At 45.7% G+C, this 17482-nt stretch overlaps 1 protein-coding gene across 6 annotated transcripts in view; it reads left to right on the forward strand.

Annotated features, from left to right (window-relative positions):
• The window catches only part of Hnf1b (HNF1 homeobox B), a 51435-nt gene that overhangs the window by 23013 nt on the left and 10940 nt on the right, over positions 1–17482 (forward strand). For 3 of the 6 annotated variants that reach the window (XM_077800942.1, XM_026398034.2, XM_026398036.2), the window contains exons 5-7: positions 7570–7730; positions 12745–12877; positions 16541–16735. In XM_077800942.1, the coding sequence (XP_077657068.1) occupies positions 7570–7730; positions 12745–12877; positions 16541–16735 (489 nt within the window). Of the gene's footprint in view, positions 1–7569; positions 7731–12741; positions 12878–16540; positions 16736–17482 lie in introns of all 6 variants that reach the window. The other 3 variants (XM_026398035.2, XM_026398037.2, XM_026398038.2) reach the window with 2 other exon arrangements.

Below are 17482 nucleotides of genomic sequence, written 5' to 3' on the forward strand. Positions count from 1 at the left end.
TTAGAGGACAGATGTATACCATTCAACTCCACCGAGCCAAGTTGAGGGAGGTGGGAGCCCTCCATCAGAATTGAAGCATAGGTCATTCATTCCTAATTTGTTCATTTAATACATATTTGAGTGCCTGGCACAGGCTGGGCAAGGTGCTAAGGAGAAAACAGACAAGTTTCCTACCCTCATGGGGCCTACATTCCCCTGAAAGGTGCAGCCAAGGAACAAATCTTTAAAATCAGTTCAAATTATTTAGTGGGTCATCATGGGTGGTTCCACTTATCTAAAGCTGTTGTGGGGCTTATGGGGAAGAGGGGAAAGTGTCAAGTTCAAAATAACAGACTTGCTAAATGTTCCCTGAGAAAAGGCAGTGGAAATGACCTTGTCCTCTCTGAGCCTCAGCTTTTCACTCTGCCAAGTGGGCATCTGTGACACATTGAGAAGCAGACAGTGGGAAATACTCACAAGGGTGAGGACTGCTCAAATTCCCAAGGGCTTGGAGCGGCCATCTCCAGGCTGAAGTGATCATTACAAGCTGCCTGATGTTTGCCTGCCAAATGCGGCAAGGACAAGGTGGGGCACCTCAGACCCAGTGGGAAGACACTCGAGGTTTCTGTTGTTCTTCTGCCTCCTCCCTGTGTGATGTTTTCAGGTGCATGGGGGCACTTCTAGCTCCTGATCTCAGCCAAGATGCTTTTAATGGAAGATTTTTTTTTCTTGGTTACATTTGCTTTGATTTTTTATAAGAAAACCAGTTTGTGGGCTTCCCTGAAGTGTCACTCAACTTTTTACTCCTTGAGTCAAGAATGTTTACCGTCCCCACGGGTCTGTCTGTGTTTCTTCTCTTATGAATTGGGCTCCTACCTAAGCCACCTTAGGATCTGGAATGGAAACCAGCCCAGTGTTTAAATTGCTTTCATCTCGCACCAGCTTTTTTCCTCCTAGGCTCTCAGATTTTTAATCTCCTAAACTTTTTGCAAACATCAATCTTTTTTCCTTAGGAGGAAATATCATTAAGAATTGGCAAAAAGTACTGTTACAAAGGAGGAAACCGAGGCAGCAATGCAAATTCATTTCTAGGGTTCCTGGGTTTCAAGCCAAGGGAATTTGTTCACATTCTTCTAACCTCAGATGAGTGTCTCACAAGTTCACCAGACTGGATCATTTGTCTCCCTGCCTCTGCCCTCAAGAGAAGCAACTCGTGCTTGGAGTAGGGGGAGGTTAGAGTTATCAGCACATAGTAAAAGGCCATCAAGACTAGCCTAACCCCTGCCCCACCCCCTTCTCTCCCCTACACAAAGTTGTGGTTTCGTGGGAAAGACAGCTGTCTGCCCATAATTTATGGACATGGACATTTCCTTTTGGGAGAGTTTCTCCTTCACATGCTCCCTCCTGCCTGAGTTTAAATTCCCAGTTTCCAGACCCAGTGGAGCTGGGCCACACTCTGCATGAGGTTAGGAACACAGGGGAAGAATGTGTGTGACAGAGCCCTGGCCAGTTGAGTAATGTTTACTCTGTTGGTGGCGGGGACGCTCACTTGTTGGCAGAGGTCCACCAGCCAGAGGAACATTCCTGCATTATCAGGGATGGGAGGTTGGCTTGAAATGTCAAGGGGGAAAGGCATCCCACCAGGTTCTGGGTGCAGCTGGCAGACTTCAGTGAAGGGAACCCCCAGGCTTCAGTGCCAAGGACCACTTGAGGACAGTCTGAGCCCCCACATTGCAAGAGAGTCCGCACTTCCTCCTCTCTTCTTATACAAGAACAATTCTGGATGTGAGATCCTGGCTGATGTTGCTCTTTGATTCGCCTAACATTTTGTCTCTCAGCAGAATCTAGAGCTTCTCTGATATTATTCATCATTCTAGTATCTGAGGAGAGGAAATCTGTAGGCCCATTTTACAGATTGGCTGACCCAGAATCATCACATCTTTGAGAGAGAGAGAGAGAGAGAACTGATTTAAAGTATCAAGAGATGTCTTGTTGATCTCTGGAATTATGGAATAGGGATTGCAACCATTTTCCCAAGATCTTAGAGAATCATATATCTAGGGCTCTATGAGCTACAGTTATAAACCCTGAAGCACAGGTTTCTATGGTTAATGACACCCTCTGAGCATCTGCTCCCTGGGGTCCTCCTGTAAGACAGTTGTGTCTGTCTTTGAATACATTTGCACAGTCGGTTCTATATAACCTAAAAATCACCATGCTTTGCTAAGGAAAACCACAGCACTGTTGGGAAAATCAAGTTTAAAGGCACAATTCTTGAAAACCTTATCAGTGACACATTTTAAAAAGATAAGAATCCAATAAAAACTTTAGCAGAGTTTTACACTTGATAGTTAAGAAGTACATAAATGCTATGCAGTCATAAATATGTACTTGAGCTTGAAAAACTCCTGACGTTTGCTTAAGGAAATGGGTGTCAGAGACAGAGGGATGTCTGAAATCAGAAGAACATTGTTACCTTTTTTTTTGGGGGGGGGGAGGGTTCTGGGGATTGAATCCGGGGCCTTGTGCATGTGAGGCAAGCACTCTACCAACTGAGCTATATCCCTAGCCCCATGTTGTTACTCTTGATGGTCATGAATGTAGCTTGCGGCAACAGAGTGACTGAGATGGCTGGCAGATGTTCAGGATGTGTGTGTGCGTGTGTGTGTTTGCACACGCATGCACACAAGGTGGATTTGGTTTAGTCCTGCACCGCCCCATTCATCTGGATGCAAATTTCTGAATTCACTTGGTGTTTTTCGAATGAATTTCACGTGACTCTCAAAGTATTCCTTAAAACAGCAATGGATTGAAACAGACTCACACTTTTAATACAATTGCTACATTAGAACTGATCATATTTTCTCCTTCTAGAAGCGATGCCCCTTGTTCTGGGACCTGGGTTCTCAAAGCAGCTGGGGTCTCATTCCTTCATTCAGTAGATAATCACAGTGCAGGTGCTGTGTGAGGCTGAGGATGTGGCAAGGAGTAAAAGCCATTCTCCTCCTTTAAGGAGAGGGGAATAAACACATCAGGATTCAGGATCACACAGTCCTGGGGGACGAATCGCCAGCACAAGTAAATACAAAGGATGGAGCAGACAACCACCAGGACCAATCAAGAAGGGCTTCCCAGAGAGCCGACAGTTAGTCCTCTCTGGGATGAGATGTGGAGAAGGGAAGAGCTTTTCAGGCAGAGCAAAGAGTGTAAGCAAAGCACAGAGGCAGGGCAGGCAGGGCTTATTGAAGCGGGGCCTGTGATCTCTCTTGGCTGTATGGGATGTGGCAAGAGATGATGCACATAAGACAAGTTGTAAAGTCCTGATTTTACCAGTTTTAGATTTCTAAGCAGAGCAGCGACTTGGTATGGTTTTGTTTTAGAAAGAAATCCCAGGCCATAGTGGGGTGAAGGGCATCCTGGAGATGTGTACTGGCCCAGGAGGGCAATGCAGGGAAAGCTGGCTCTTTGGAACCATAGGCTTGGTCTATGCTTTTGACACTTCTGGTCAGTCATATTGGATAGAAACTGGACAATCTGGGTCTGTCCCCTATGCTATTAGGAATTTAGCAACCACCCAACCCCCATGGAGCTGAGGCCCAGGAATAGGGGAAAGTGGATGACCTCAGCAGGGCCTCAGGAAAGTCTCCCTGCTCCACCCAGGATGCTTTTTCCTTCTGGACACACTTGCTGTGGTTCACTGGGGACAGGGTCAATTAGAGGCTTGAGTGAGGGAGTGGAGGGTGTGGGCCACCTTCTGGCATGGTCATTTTTCCTTCGGGTGCTCTGTGGCTGATTACCTGGCATTTTTGGCAAGTCGAGGCTGGTCCAGAGCCCTGTCATATCTTCAATTTCAGAGCTTGCCATGGTGAAGGGAAGAGTCATTCCCCTTCTTAGCAATGTGCCTGCATGACAGGCACTCAGTAAGCTTTTGTGATCCCAGCTTTCCAAAAAGTGTCTTAAAGACAATCTGACAGTAGGAGGATCTGTTGTGTTTTCAGCCACAATTATATGCCAAGTATGGCCTGGATGCTGTCACATCTATTAATTCTGTCTTCTTCGCAGTTAATCTCACCGGTGGATGTTGTAGACAGTAACGAAACTGAAGCTCAGGGAGGCTAAATAACCTTCCCAAGGTCACGCAGCTATTACACGATGGAGCCAGGATTCAAACCCAGGTCACCTGGCTCCACTGTGCACTCCACTTTTATTCTCATTTCAAATGTTCTTCTGAATTTGTGAAATTTTACTTGGCTTCTCCTTCCTCTAACAAGAGCACCTATTTCTATTACGTCACCCTACTAAAAAAGAGGGCTGACTGGGTGCAGCAGTACTTTCAGGGTCCAGTGAGGGTCCAAATCCCTGTAAGAGGAGCATCAGTAGAAAAGGATGCAGGTAGATCTGGAGTTGAGGAGCAGCCCCTCTACTCCCCCCACCATCTATCTCCCACCATACTGCAGTGACAGTGGCCCCCTTCCTGCAGTGGGCATTCCCTTGGCTTGTAGGTGAGGAAGCTGGAGCTTACCCACAGAACAAGTGGCAAAGCTGTGATCCAAACAGGGATCCCCCTAACTCCCAGCCAAGACTCTATCCCTAAGCCAGAAATTTTCAAAGGAAGGTTCAGAGGCACCTCAGTCTCCCAGAGCCGCTCCCAGGTTGTGTAGCTTGTGTAACAAAATTCCACTGGGGAAGAAAAAGTATGTAGCCTGAAGCAGCCTTGGCCGAGCTGCCTGGACTCTTAACAAATGGCTCTGGACTCTCTCCTGCCATACTCCCTTCTAAAGAAGGCCTTTGTTTCCTCTAGATATCCTTGGTTAATTATTTTTAAATAAATAATTGTGTAGATGGTGACAGGGGAGAAGCCTCACTCTGACCCATATTTGATCATCAGAGGACTGGCCATTTTCCTTCAGCCAAATTAAATAGGCTAAATCCAGAGACTGTTTGACTTGAGACCAAATCGATGACGGGGACAGGCTGGGAGGTGAACGCACACCTGACTCCCAGCGTTATCACCATTCTCTCCGGAGCAGAGCATCTTGGGGAGGTAAATAGCTGGTCAGGGAGTCAGGAGGGAAACACAGTGAATTCCAGTTCCTCTGAGAGAAAAGAACAACAGGGCAGAGGCCAGGCCTCCTCCCAAGTTGCTTCCAGGGCAGGACATCAGTGGTTCTGCCTAAGCACGATCCTTGGGGGAGACAGTTGCATTCACTACTTAGAATCTGCCCCCATGTTGTCTAGAATTCTAGATTCATAGGACAAATGTCAGGTCCATCCTGATACCAGCTCCCTCCCCCCAGCATCCCCACCCGCAGTTGCCATGAATTGGAGATTAAGCTAGGAGCTGTAGAAATGTTATCTCTAATCCCAAAATATCCCTGTTCATGGGTGGGGGCGGGGTGTTGTGGCTCAGTGGTAGAGCACTTGCCTAGCCTGTGAGAGGCACTGGGTTCGATTCTCAGCACCACATGTAAAATAAAGAAAGAAAACAAAAGTCCATCAACATCTAAAAAAATTAATTTTAATAGTTCTGTTAAGGCAGTATTCTCTTCATTTTAGGAAAGGAAGCTAAGACACGGAGAGGGAAAGCAATGTTCCTATGATCACACACGTGTGTGATTAAGAGCAAAGGCAAGATTTGAACCTGAGTTGGTCTAGTTCCAGAACCTACAGTCTTCCCACTGACCCTTCTTGCCAGAAAATCTGTCTTTTTATGGATTGGAAATCTTCAGTGTTCACGAGGTTCACATTTCTTTCTTTTTCTATCTATGACTCTTTGAACTGTTGGCAAATCCTGCTGTAACTGGGTGGCCAGTGTAAGTGGAGAAAAAGGACCCAATTTAATCCAATGGGATGGAGTCGAAGGTGGTGAGTCCTTAGAGGACTGCAGACAGGTACAGAAGAAGACAGGACTGGGCAGGGTCTGTTGATGTGGAGAGATAGAGGCCTTTCCTCTTTTAACTTCAGGGCTCCTGTTCTTAGGGGGGTAAAAAAGTGTAGTGCCCTGGACCAGAGGCCATTCCAGTGCCAAACTCACCCCCATAGCGGCCTTTGAATTGAAGGATGAGGGGGAAAAAAACAATAGGAAAAGCCTGCAGAGCAAAGCATCAAGCCACTTCCTAGCCAAACAAGTTGCTTTGGAAGGTTAGAACCTGCTTTAGCATTTGTTTTTGGTTTTTTTCCCCTAATCCTCTTAAACTCTAGGTCAAACTAGCCTTGGGTCATATCCTTAGGAGGATCCAGGGAAAACTGGCTTGAGTCTCTTCTTAAGTTTTAGATTAGTGAATTCAAGGCTACTGGCTATGACAGCTTGCCAGAGGGGACTCAGTAGCCTCCCCTGGAAGGTGGGACTCTGCTTGGGACAGGAGGCAGGGCAGGGTCAACAGCCACAGAATTTGTATACAGGGATGGTTCATCTTGGAACACTGGGCAAGGAAAAGGATGGCCCAAGAGTTGGCCCGCTTCTTCAAATGATTCCAAGCCTAAAGCATTTGGTCTCCCTCCCTTGCAAAAAAGGACCCCCTCCCTCCCAAACCTTTTCGTCAAATCGAAAACAAAATACAAAGTACATTGTCTAGGAGGGAGACATTGGAGGAGAGATGCCCTCAAGGACCCCCAACCTTGTCCTTGGCTATTTGATGGAGACTTCAAGCAGGACTTGCTTCTGCAAACTGGCCCCGGGTTCTTTGCCCTTCTGCTTCCTTCAGTTGCCTGGTCTCTGTCCAGCACTTGCCCTTTCCTGAGAGCAGACCTCCTTTTTGATTCCTAAGGAGGGTCAGAGCAGTGAGGGTTAGATACACTTGACTCTTCAGTGGTTTACTAAGCGTTCACCTCCTGCCCACGTGTGTTGCCTGCCTCACCTCTGCAGACACACCTTTCCCTGGGCCCGGGAAGTCAGACAAAGGGGACCTATCAAAGGAATGTAGGTTCCAGGGCCAAAGATGACTAATTATAACCCCATCCATGCCCTGCTCTTCCTGTGTCCCCTGGTCTCTAGGGCTCAGTCAAAAAGTGGTAGACAGAGACCAATGCCTGAGCTGTGGCTCCTATAGAGGTCACTGGACAAGTGCCTCTTCTTTGTCAAATGGTCTACTCATACTTTGTAATTCCATATAGCCAAGAGACACCAGGAAAGCATTTCTAGAAGGTATATTGAAGAACAGAAGAAATACTCCAGCCAGGATGAGAAGGCTGATCTCGGCCTCCAAATCCAAACAAAACAAAAAACAAAAAAGCCAAAAAACTATGCTAAAGCAATAACAAGCAGGATTCATTCAGTCTTTGATTCATTCAGCAGAAGTTTACAGATGGCTACCAAGTAGCAAGACTCTGGATATATATCCTATTCTCATGGAGCTTACATTCTAGAATTAAAGTAGAGGCATGCTATTCTTGTTCCAAAGACAACTGGTAGATGTGTGTGTGTGCGTGTGTGTGTGTGTGTGTGTGTGTGTGTGTGTGTGTGTGTTCAGGGGAGGAGAAGGCAAGTTTGACTTCTTGTCATCCACCCCTGAAAACAAGGGGAGCTGAGTCAGTATTCTGGGGCCCCTGGTGACACTAATGTTCCCTATTGGGTCTGTTGTTGTTTTGCAGGAGTACGCTACAGCCAGCAGGGAAGCAATGAGGTCACTTCCTCTTCAACAATCAGTCACCATGGCAACAGTGCCATGGTGACCAGCCAGTCAGTTTTACAGCAAGTCTCCCCAGCCAGCCTGGACCCCGGCCACAATCTCCTCTCACCTGATGGTAAAATGGTGAGTACACCTGGGCCATTGTAGCTCTGGAGCTGATAAGATAAGAGGCAAAACAAACACAACTTCTCACAAGGCCTGCCTCAAACAATGAACCATTGTAACCCCACAGGGGAAAATGGGGGCTGTCCAGAGCTGGAACGGAAAGGTAGAGCTGGTGACCTAGCCTTTGGCGGGGAGAAGAGGTGTTCGGTTTGAACCCAGCCAATAAATCTGACAGAGCTCTGCTCTCATTTTATTGATTGAATGCCTCATAAAGGAGCAAGCCGGGTGGGACGCTGTTTGTTTTGGGGCTGCCAATGACATTTGTGTTGATAAAATGTTCATTCATCCCTCCCCCCCAAGGCCTCCAGAGCCAGTGTTTTAACCCAGAAAGCACCTCACTTTGAAGCAAGCCCTCTCTTTACCATCCTCCTGGGTACTGGTGAGGAGAGTCATTAGCAAGTCAGGATTTAGTGAATAGCAGGAGATGGAAGAAGTTTCTGGAACTGAGATTCTGAAGGACACGCATGTCCTATCTGTGAAGATGGAAGCACAAAATGGCAGGTGGGGTGGGGCGGTCACTTGGAGCAAGAAAGGCGGACTTTGAAGTTACAATTACCTGCATTCAGTTCCAGCACTTTAATAGTGGCATAGCCTTGGGCAGGTTAACTGAATCATACCTTCGATCTCTTTTCCTCATCTATAAAATGGGGGCAATAGCAATAGGGTTGTTGTGGGGAGCATAACAACACGTGCAATATTTAGCAACAGCATTCAACACAGTCTAGATTTAATACGTGGCAGTGTTTCTGTTATGTTAAGGTTGATGTTATTCTCATTAAATGAAATTTTCTGTAACTAGACCCAGAGCCCCACACCCAGATGTGAGTTCAGCCAGCCTACTTGGTAAAGGAATGGATAATTTGAATTTTTCAAGGTTCTGATCCTGTGGCAACACAGGGCAGGGGAGAGCGACTTGTGAGACAACAGAGGTATTTCGACACTAGTGAGGGTAGGAAGTGGAAAACTCTATTCTTTGGGTCATGCTCTGTGTTTCTCCGGGAGGGAGGAGCTGCAGGTTCCTGACTTCCCCGGGGGAGGTGGAGCTGCACACATTCCCGCAAGGCATCTGACCTGGAGGCCAGTGGGGGCCTGAATGGGGAGAGGGCCATAGGGAGCAGATGCCATTTTAGACCTTGACGTGGGTGCTGTGTAGGCAACACAGGAATAGTGAGTCACAGGTGATCAAGTCCCAGCTCCCTGGAGGAAAAACAAAGTGTAGTTTCTGGGGGAGAGCTGGCCCAGCCAACTCCAGTTTCAGGGGACCTGAGCTGGTCTCCCTGGTGAAGGGCAGTGGGGAGGGAAGGGGATCCTTGCAAACCAAAAAAGGAAAGGACACCCAGTGGGAGGCATTTTGCAGCCCTCTTGCCCTTCCCCCATCCCTTAAGAAAGATCCTTCTTCCTGAAGAACAATTTGTGTTTAGCCACCTCATGAGAGACACGGGAAAGTCTTTATGATTTCTCAAGAGGCACGTCAAGACCCAAACAAATTAGAGTTAAGCATTACCCAGGCTTCCCTAGAAAAAGGAAGAGGTCTTCACTTTTCAGTGGATAAACTCTTCCAAGGCCCAGGCTGGGGATGCAGTTCTGGGGTATAGCGCTTGCTTGGTGGTGAGAAGCCTGGGGCTCCATCAATCCCCAGCACCACCAAAAGAAAAGAAAAACCAAGTCTCAGCTCTTACAGCTTAAAAGTCCTTGGGGTTTCCCTTGGAGCTCTCCCACTCTCCACTCTTCCTTCTAAGAGGCCAGCTGCCTCGCCCAGGTCCAAGCTGCTCCAAATGCAGCCTGCAGACACTTTTTCTTCCCTTCCTGTTCCATGGTGCCCCACTGGGCAGCGATTATTGGATTGATGATTGACCAAGATAGCGCTCCACACTGTTAGCAAACATCTGGAAGCTTGTTGGCAGGGACCAGATTTTCCCCTGTCTCCAGCACTCTGGCTCTTATGCTATGTCACTATCACTGGACACCCCAAATCAAGAGCCTGTTCCCTGTTAATATATAACAAGTCCATCACAGATCTTGGCCCACCAAAGTAAGAGTAGAATATGGTTCAAAAGGAACACAGGTAAGGGGACCCACATGTCCAAGTCTTGTCTCTCATGTACCAGCAGAAGGGTGGAAAAGTGCTTAACCTCAGTTTCTTCATCTGTTAAATGTGGGATAATAGGGCCTACGTCATAGGGTTGGTGCAAAGATTGCTTACAGCTCTGTTCTAGGAATGACAGTTTCTGTGTCTAACTTTCAATAGGACACACCTTTCAAATCTGCCTCCAGGGATCGGTTTTAGAAATAATGCGATCTATTTGAGCTTTCTTTTGCATTGTTGGCCCCCCACACCTTCTTACCAAAATGATATGCACTGACAAAAAGCTGGCCAGGTTTAGGGTTGAAATCTGTGTGTGTTGAACTTAAAAAAAAAAAAAAAAAAAAAAAAAAGCACATACTGGATACTTTCACAGTATCAGGCAATATGGCCCAAGGTTGAAAAGGTCAGGCCTGAGAGGCAGATTATCTGCTTTCAACCCCATTCTACCCACTTGGACACATTTCTTAACTTCTCTAAACTTCAATTTCCTTGTCTACAAAATAGGGGTAATAATACCACCCACATAGGTGGTAGGCATGTGAAGAAATTGGCTCAGGGAAAGGACTGTCAATGGCAGCATTATATAACTCAGCTCTCCAAATTGTCATGTTAGGGTCACCATGATATCCTTGGCAGTTCTCTGGCTTCTCTCAGTCTTTGAGCAAATGAAAAGTAGTAGTCACCTTTTGGAGTAAGAAGTAACTTGACCAAGGTTACTCAAACAATAGTGAGTGGAAAGGATTCAAACTCCAGCAAAACTAGGTTTGAATTCTGGCTTCCTCTCTTACTTATCAGGTGACATAGAATTAGTCTCAACTCTTCTGAGGATCTGTTTCTTGATCTGTAAGGCAGGGACAATAATAATAATAATGCCTGGGTCACTATTGAGAATAACAAGTAAAAGCAAGTAACAAGCTCTAAAGCTATACATATTTAAATTGTTTTTAATCATTGGCATCCACTCGACTGTTGCACCATCTAAACCAAATGTTGAAATGGCAGTAAGATGACTGTCACTTCATTGACTTTCTCCAATGGACTCTATTACCCAAGGGATTGAGTCTGAGAGCAGGTTACCAATTTTTTTTTTTTTTTTTTTTTATGACTCTGACATTTTGAAAAACAAGTCCAGCAAACAGGCTGGTTCTCTCTTGTTTGATGTGGTTGGAATTCCTTCTTGGTCATGTGACTTCTAACTCATTTATTGATGCTCATTTTAAAAACACAAACAAACCTGTTTGGGTTTTTTCATTCTTTTTTAAAATTAACCTTGGAAACTATGGATTTGACCAGAAGGGCAGGGCCAGAGATCGCGTCTTACACCTGAGCACTGATTTGAGACCCATAATCTGGAAGAGCTCTGGGTAGAAAAAGAAGAAGGGAAGCTAAATTGCTCAGACACATGATGTATCCTAACCCTAAAGCATCTCCCAGGGTTCCTGACGCTCTTCACAACATCTGAGCTTGTTCAGAATGAGGGGAAACAATCCTTTCCTAATAACAAATTTAGAAATTATTTTTAAACTATAAATAGCAAACTATCGTGAAAAAAGTGTGTGTATTAAACTGATAACTCCATTCTAATCAATAATAATTAATGGGAACATTAAAAACATATCTGATAACATCAGGATCAAAACAAGCACACCTATTACAGTTGTTTTTGTTTAATACTTTTCAGGAAGTTCTAACCGACAGACACGTAGAAGCGTTTGTTCTAGCAAGGAAGAGCCTCTGTTAACATTTTTTATTGCTTTTTTCTTTTTGTTGTTGTTGTTTTACTTGTAAATGAAACAATGCCTTTCTTTCTTTCTTTCTTTACTTATTTATTTATTTTTATATGGTGCTGAGGACTGAACTCAGTGCCTCACAGATGCTAGGCAAATGCTCTACCACTAGAGTTATAACCCCAGCCCTCTCTGTTAACATTTTGAGCTTGTGATGCAATTATACACTTGGAAAAAAAAATATATGAGGGAAAAATATTGGTAGGAACAAGTAAAAGGATTCAATTAAGTGGCTGAGATTAAAGTAAACAAGCAAGAATCAGAGTAGGTTTTCCTTACTGTCATCAGAATATAATGGAGAAACAAAATGGGGAGCTTGCTTAGTAGCTTGTCATTACAATATTAGCCGCTTGACAGGAGGGAAGGAAGAAAGGAAGGAAGAAAAAAAATGTATAGTGAAGAGTTGGGAGGAAAAAAACCCCCAGAATTATCCAATAATGTTTTAGCTCCCCCAATCCTTAGTAACAATTATGGGGGGAGGGGGAGGGGTACCCCACATAACAGATAAGAACTTGGGTTTTAGGGTCAGACAGACCTGGGCTTGAATAAAAGGGGTGCCGTTTACTAGTTACAGAATCTTAACAAGATACATATCTACTCTGAGTCTCAATTTTTCATCCATGAAATGGGAAGGACAGAAGTATCCTCCTGGGATTGTAGTGGGGTCTGGACTCAGGGACAGTTTCCCTGTGCTCCTGCCTGGTTCCTGAATACTCTCTCCAGGAAACCCCAGGGCATTTCTTGAGCTGTTTTTGGCGTTGTGTCTCTACACCCATAATGTAGAAGGCAGAAGGCAGAACAGAGGGTGCACACAAAGTGAGCTGGGGACACATAAGCAGGATTTCTGAAGCAAAAGAAACGTGCAAAGATGATCAACAAATGCAAACCCCACGAGGGCAGCAGCCTTGCCGGTTTTACTTGCTACCCTATTCTCAGCCCCTAGAGTATCTGTCCCACAGTAGGTGCTTCATACTCATTGAGTGAATGGATGAATGATCGAGTTAGCTGTGCCAAGGAATTGCTAAGTCCTGTCATTCTGGAAACTGCCCTCAGTATTTCCAGTTGCACTCATGCTACTCTTGTTTATCCTCTCCAGCAGATAGCAGTCTCAGGAGGAGGTTTGCCCCCGGTCAGCACCTTGACGAACATCCACAGCCTGTCCCACCACAATCCCCAGCAATCTCAAAACCTCATCATGACCCCACTGTCCGGAGTCATGGCCATTGCACAAAGTAAGTTCTCTTCTTGGTCAGAAAACTTGGGGCCAGGGAGAAGAAGAATGGGAAGCAAATCAACATGATTTTTAAAAAAGGACCATAGGCACTCCCCTTTGTATCTAACTTCTTTAGTTCCTTTTCTCTCTCCTTAACAATATTCATATTGTTTACTTCAAAGCGAGAGGAAAATTTTGGAATGGATTTGAATCCTGATCACTAGCTGGACGGCACAGGTCAAATCATTGCACTTTATGAGGTTCAATTTCCTCATCTATAAAGTGAGTTGTTGAAGCCATCAAATGGCAGTGAATGCTGACATGCTTGTAAATCTATAAAGCATGAATATGTATAATGTCACAGCTTATGTATGTGGCATAGTTTTCATGCAATTCTTTGTGTTGGTGGGGATGGAGCAAGAATAGGAAATTTTATGTGGAGCCAAGACCTCTTTATAACTAAAGTTGAACATACATGGGGAGGATCCAGAGGGACACTGTCACATTTATGTGTCTGAGCTTTGGAAACTTTAAGGAGAAATAGGTAAATTTAGGCACATGCCTAAAGACAGAGAAATGTACCAGTTCCTTTCAGCACCAGGAGGCTCCCGTTCTAATACAGGCTGCTTCCCATCGCAGACCGGCCATTCTTGTCCATAGGGAGTCAGAAGCAGGCTGTGGCTGTGGATATCTCTGAGGAGTTTTCATGGTGACAAGTGTTCTGTGTATTCGTAGACTCACTGGGACAGCTCAGGGCAAGTCACTGATTCTCAAAACCACCATGGTGACCCTTAGAAGTATTCTGAGATGACTCGGGAGAGATCTAAGGGTGACACATTGGTCATCTTTTACTTCACTCTGTATTGCCCTGTGTCCTCTTGGCCATTCTTAGGTCTATTGTCCATGTGAACCACCTCTTTGTTTGCTTCCTGAATTTTTCTTTCCTTCCCTCATCTCTCCCTAAACTGGCTCTCAGATTTTAGGATCACTCAGAACTGGGATCACTTCCTAAGGGAATGACTTACATGTCCTTTGAGGGCAGAACAGGGCCCTCAGGAGGCACATAGATTTATTGACTGAGTTTGACTGCTGGGAAATCAATACATTCTGTGTTGATTTATGCAGAAGGAGAATGGGAATGGAGAAGCCTTTAGAAAACTTGCAAACTAAAAAGTTATTTAAACTTTACTCTCTTTTCACAAACCCTCTGGTATGTGCGTGGACAATGATAACCAAATTAACACCAGGGTTTGGATTGAGAATGAGATAGGATACCTGAAACCAGCTTGCTTGCCCTCTAAAAGATTTAACTAAAAAACCCATGGGTAAGATACGCACTTCCATACTTCTGTAACCAAAATAATACACCAGTGTTCCACTTGCCTTCCTTCTTCCCATGTCAAGCTTTGGCTGACATACACAGTTGTATATATTATTTTGGGTACAATCTGAACTAAAGTTTTCTACAGAGCCATTGAATATTTTTCAGTTTTGTTCTTCTAAATCTCCTCTGCCATACTTCTCTGTCTTCCCACAATGTTCTCTGATAGCAGGTGGGCAGCACTGGAAGGTACATTAGATGGGTGGGTGTGCATGTGTACTCGGGGCACTCAGTGTGAAGAATGGCGAGGATCAGCAGCAGACTTCTGCAGAGACACAATGGTCCCACCCCAAGGAGTATCAGATGAAGAGCCAGTTGCAGAAATTCTCATTGAGCCAACACTCAAATGTTGTTGAGTAGGGAGGCTGTGTCTGGGGATAAGAGGACTCAGGATACAGGATCTGTCCATGCCAACTCCTCATTCTCTATTGTCCACTGGACTGCTTCCAGCAGAAGCTGCTTAAGCAGGAATCTGTGCCCAGAAAATGGATGAAAATATCAAGAGTCACACTGCAGGAACTAGAATGACATCAGAGGCTCTCCATCCTGGAACTGAGGCACACCAGGATCGCAGACTCTGTGGAAAATAAGATTCCTAGGCCCCACCTCTGAAGGTTCTGAGTCATTAAGCTTGGGCAGGGCTCAGGAATGTATATTTCTTTTTTTCCCCATTTTTTTTCTTTTTTTTTTTCCTTTTTCAGTTCTGGCAGCGGGGGGTGGGGGGGTGGGGGGTGGGGGGCGCCTCACACATGCTAAGCAAGTGCTGTACCATTGACTTACTTCTCCAACTCCTGGAAGGTATATTTCTTAAAACAGAGCCCCCAAAAGGCTCTGAAGCTCAGGAAAGTTTTAGAACTATGCCCTCAAATATCAACCATAGTAAACAGATGAATTTGCTTTTTCTGGCCAGAGATTTCCTCCCACAAGAGCAGTGGCCATGGACTCCTGGAAAAATAGCCAATCTGTGGGGCTTCCTGGGAGACTGAGACCACAAGTAGGGGTTGGCATAGTGAAAAAAGATACCAGAGTTTCAGGTGATAGGCTGGCTTGGGGACAAACTGACCCCGCCCCAGTCAATTGGAGATGGTGCTATTCTGATGATGATCAGAGGTCCCACCCCCACCTCCACCCAGGAGAGTCAAGAGGAAGATTACTCCCCCTTCCTTTCTGTTCAGGGGTCTTAGCTTTTAGGTTTCTGATAACCATATCAGCTAAAGCTCTGAGTAAGCAATTGTTGAGGACTTTGTGCTATCTCCACGGAGGACTTCCCACAAGGCTACTTATGAAACCATCTCGAATTCAGGAAAGGCTCTCTAGGTGTCCTTTCTGAATCTAGACCTTTTTTCTGGATTTCTTTCTTCAATCCCATTCTTCCCCTTACTTCACTGAAAGCATGAACAAAGGAACTTTAATCCAAGAAAGAGGTTTGTGTGTCTTCTCTTGTCCCCACTCCAGCCCTGCCTCAGCTGTCTTCCCCAGAGTTCTGCCCAGGGAGTAAGCTACAGAGTGCATACCAGGGGACCCAGTCCTGCTCCAGGTCCTAAAGAGGTCTCAGGATATCGACACAGTCCCAAGCCACAGAGGCCCTCATACCTCCAGAACAGAAAGATGGCAAGACCCACTGCCACTGTGAGGGCTGACCTTTGACTTACTACTTCCTCCTTCCCAAACCTGGAACTTTTGATACCCACAAGCCCTGTGCAGACAGTTAGGATATACCTATTTCATAGACCCACTGTGTTCCAGTGCTTTCCTCCGGCTCTGCTATAGTCAAGAGAGTTGTCACTTGACTTCCCTCTGGGTCTTTGCATAGTCTGCTATATAGGGTCTTCAGACCTTTATTTTGTTTTGAATCAAAATGTGGGTCCCTACACACCACTGCCCTCTACTGGAAAGACAAATCTGGGCAATAATCCATGACCTAGAATGACCAAGACAAGCATTTTTTTTTCACAGTCCAGCATGGGTGGAGCAGGCAAATAGAGTCAACTTTCCCGGGTTTCTGGTAACCTCAAGGGAGCTGAGTTGGGGAGTTTCACAGGATTTGGGGAGTTTCTCCAGCTCCAGTCAGATTGGTTTCATGCTTGTCTTCATTCCACAACCCACTGTGGAATTTGAACAAGGAAAATCATCTCTCCAAGTCTCAGTTTCCTTGTCCACAAAGTCGCCTCCCATGCAGTCTCTTACCTAACAGGCTCATCCTGCATACATTGAGCAGGAGTTCCGTCAATGATGGTTGTCATGTGGTCACCTCTTCTCATCCCTGAAGCCATCTCTGACCTTTCTCTCTTGCCCCCACAGGCCTCAACACCTCCCAAGCACAGAGCGTCCCAGTCATCAACAGTGTGGCCAGCAGCCTGGCAGCCCTGCAGCCCGTCCAGTTCTCCCAGCAGCTGCACAGCCCTCACCAGCAGCCCCTCATGCAGCAGAGCCCCGGCAGCCACATGGCCCAGCAACCTTTCATGGCTGCTGTGACTCAGCTGCAGAACTCACACAGTAAGGACACAAGAGTGATGGGGGAGGAGGCACACCCCGATCACTTTCCTCTTTGGGTCGTGACTTTCTTGGAAGGTTATTGGCTTGGTCACTTTTCCTTACCCATAATCAATCAAGATGATTTATCAAGCAGAACTCTTTGTCATGTCTTGCTCTTCCTTTTTCACCTCTTACCTATCCACAAGATTCCCAGGGGCAGGTGTGTGAAGAATGGCTTAGGCCTCCGTGTAAAGGGGAGTTGGAGATGGGATGTGGAACACAGCACAATTTCCCATTCCAGTACCTGTGGGAAAGGTACCACTGATTAGCTGTGGCACTTTCCCAGGAGGGCTCAACTTAGGCTCTTCAATCCAAGATTCCAAGAAGCCATTACCAAATAATTCGAGGAGGCATATAATGTGTATCTTGTTTGTCTCTCTGAAATAAAAGAAATCTTCTGGAGTCCCTACACCCTCGATTTATAGGCCCTAGATATTTCTAATTTAAAAAAAACACAAACATAGGTGGAAACTAATACCTGCACGCTAACCCAAATGAGTGTCAGAGTTTATACCCTTCACACAGAGGAGACCCCACATCCAGTTTCTATACCTCCCCTAAGTTTGCCTATCTCTGTCTTCCATCCTGAGACCTCAGACCTTCAGGCCTCCAGGCCTCTGGCCAGGTCTGCGTATGGCTCCTGGACTCTGAGTTTGGGAGGAGTCATGAAAGAATGGATGGTGTCCCTGCTTCAGAAACACCAGGAAA

This window comes from Urocitellus parryii, chromosome 7, assembly GCF_045843805.1.
Source record: "Urocitellus parryii isolate mUroPar1 chromosome 7, mUroPar1.hap1, whole genome shotgun sequence".
In the NCBI taxonomy this organism is placed as follows: domain Eukaryota; kingdom Metazoa; phylum Chordata; class Mammalia; order Rodentia; family Sciuridae; genus Urocitellus; species Urocitellus parryii.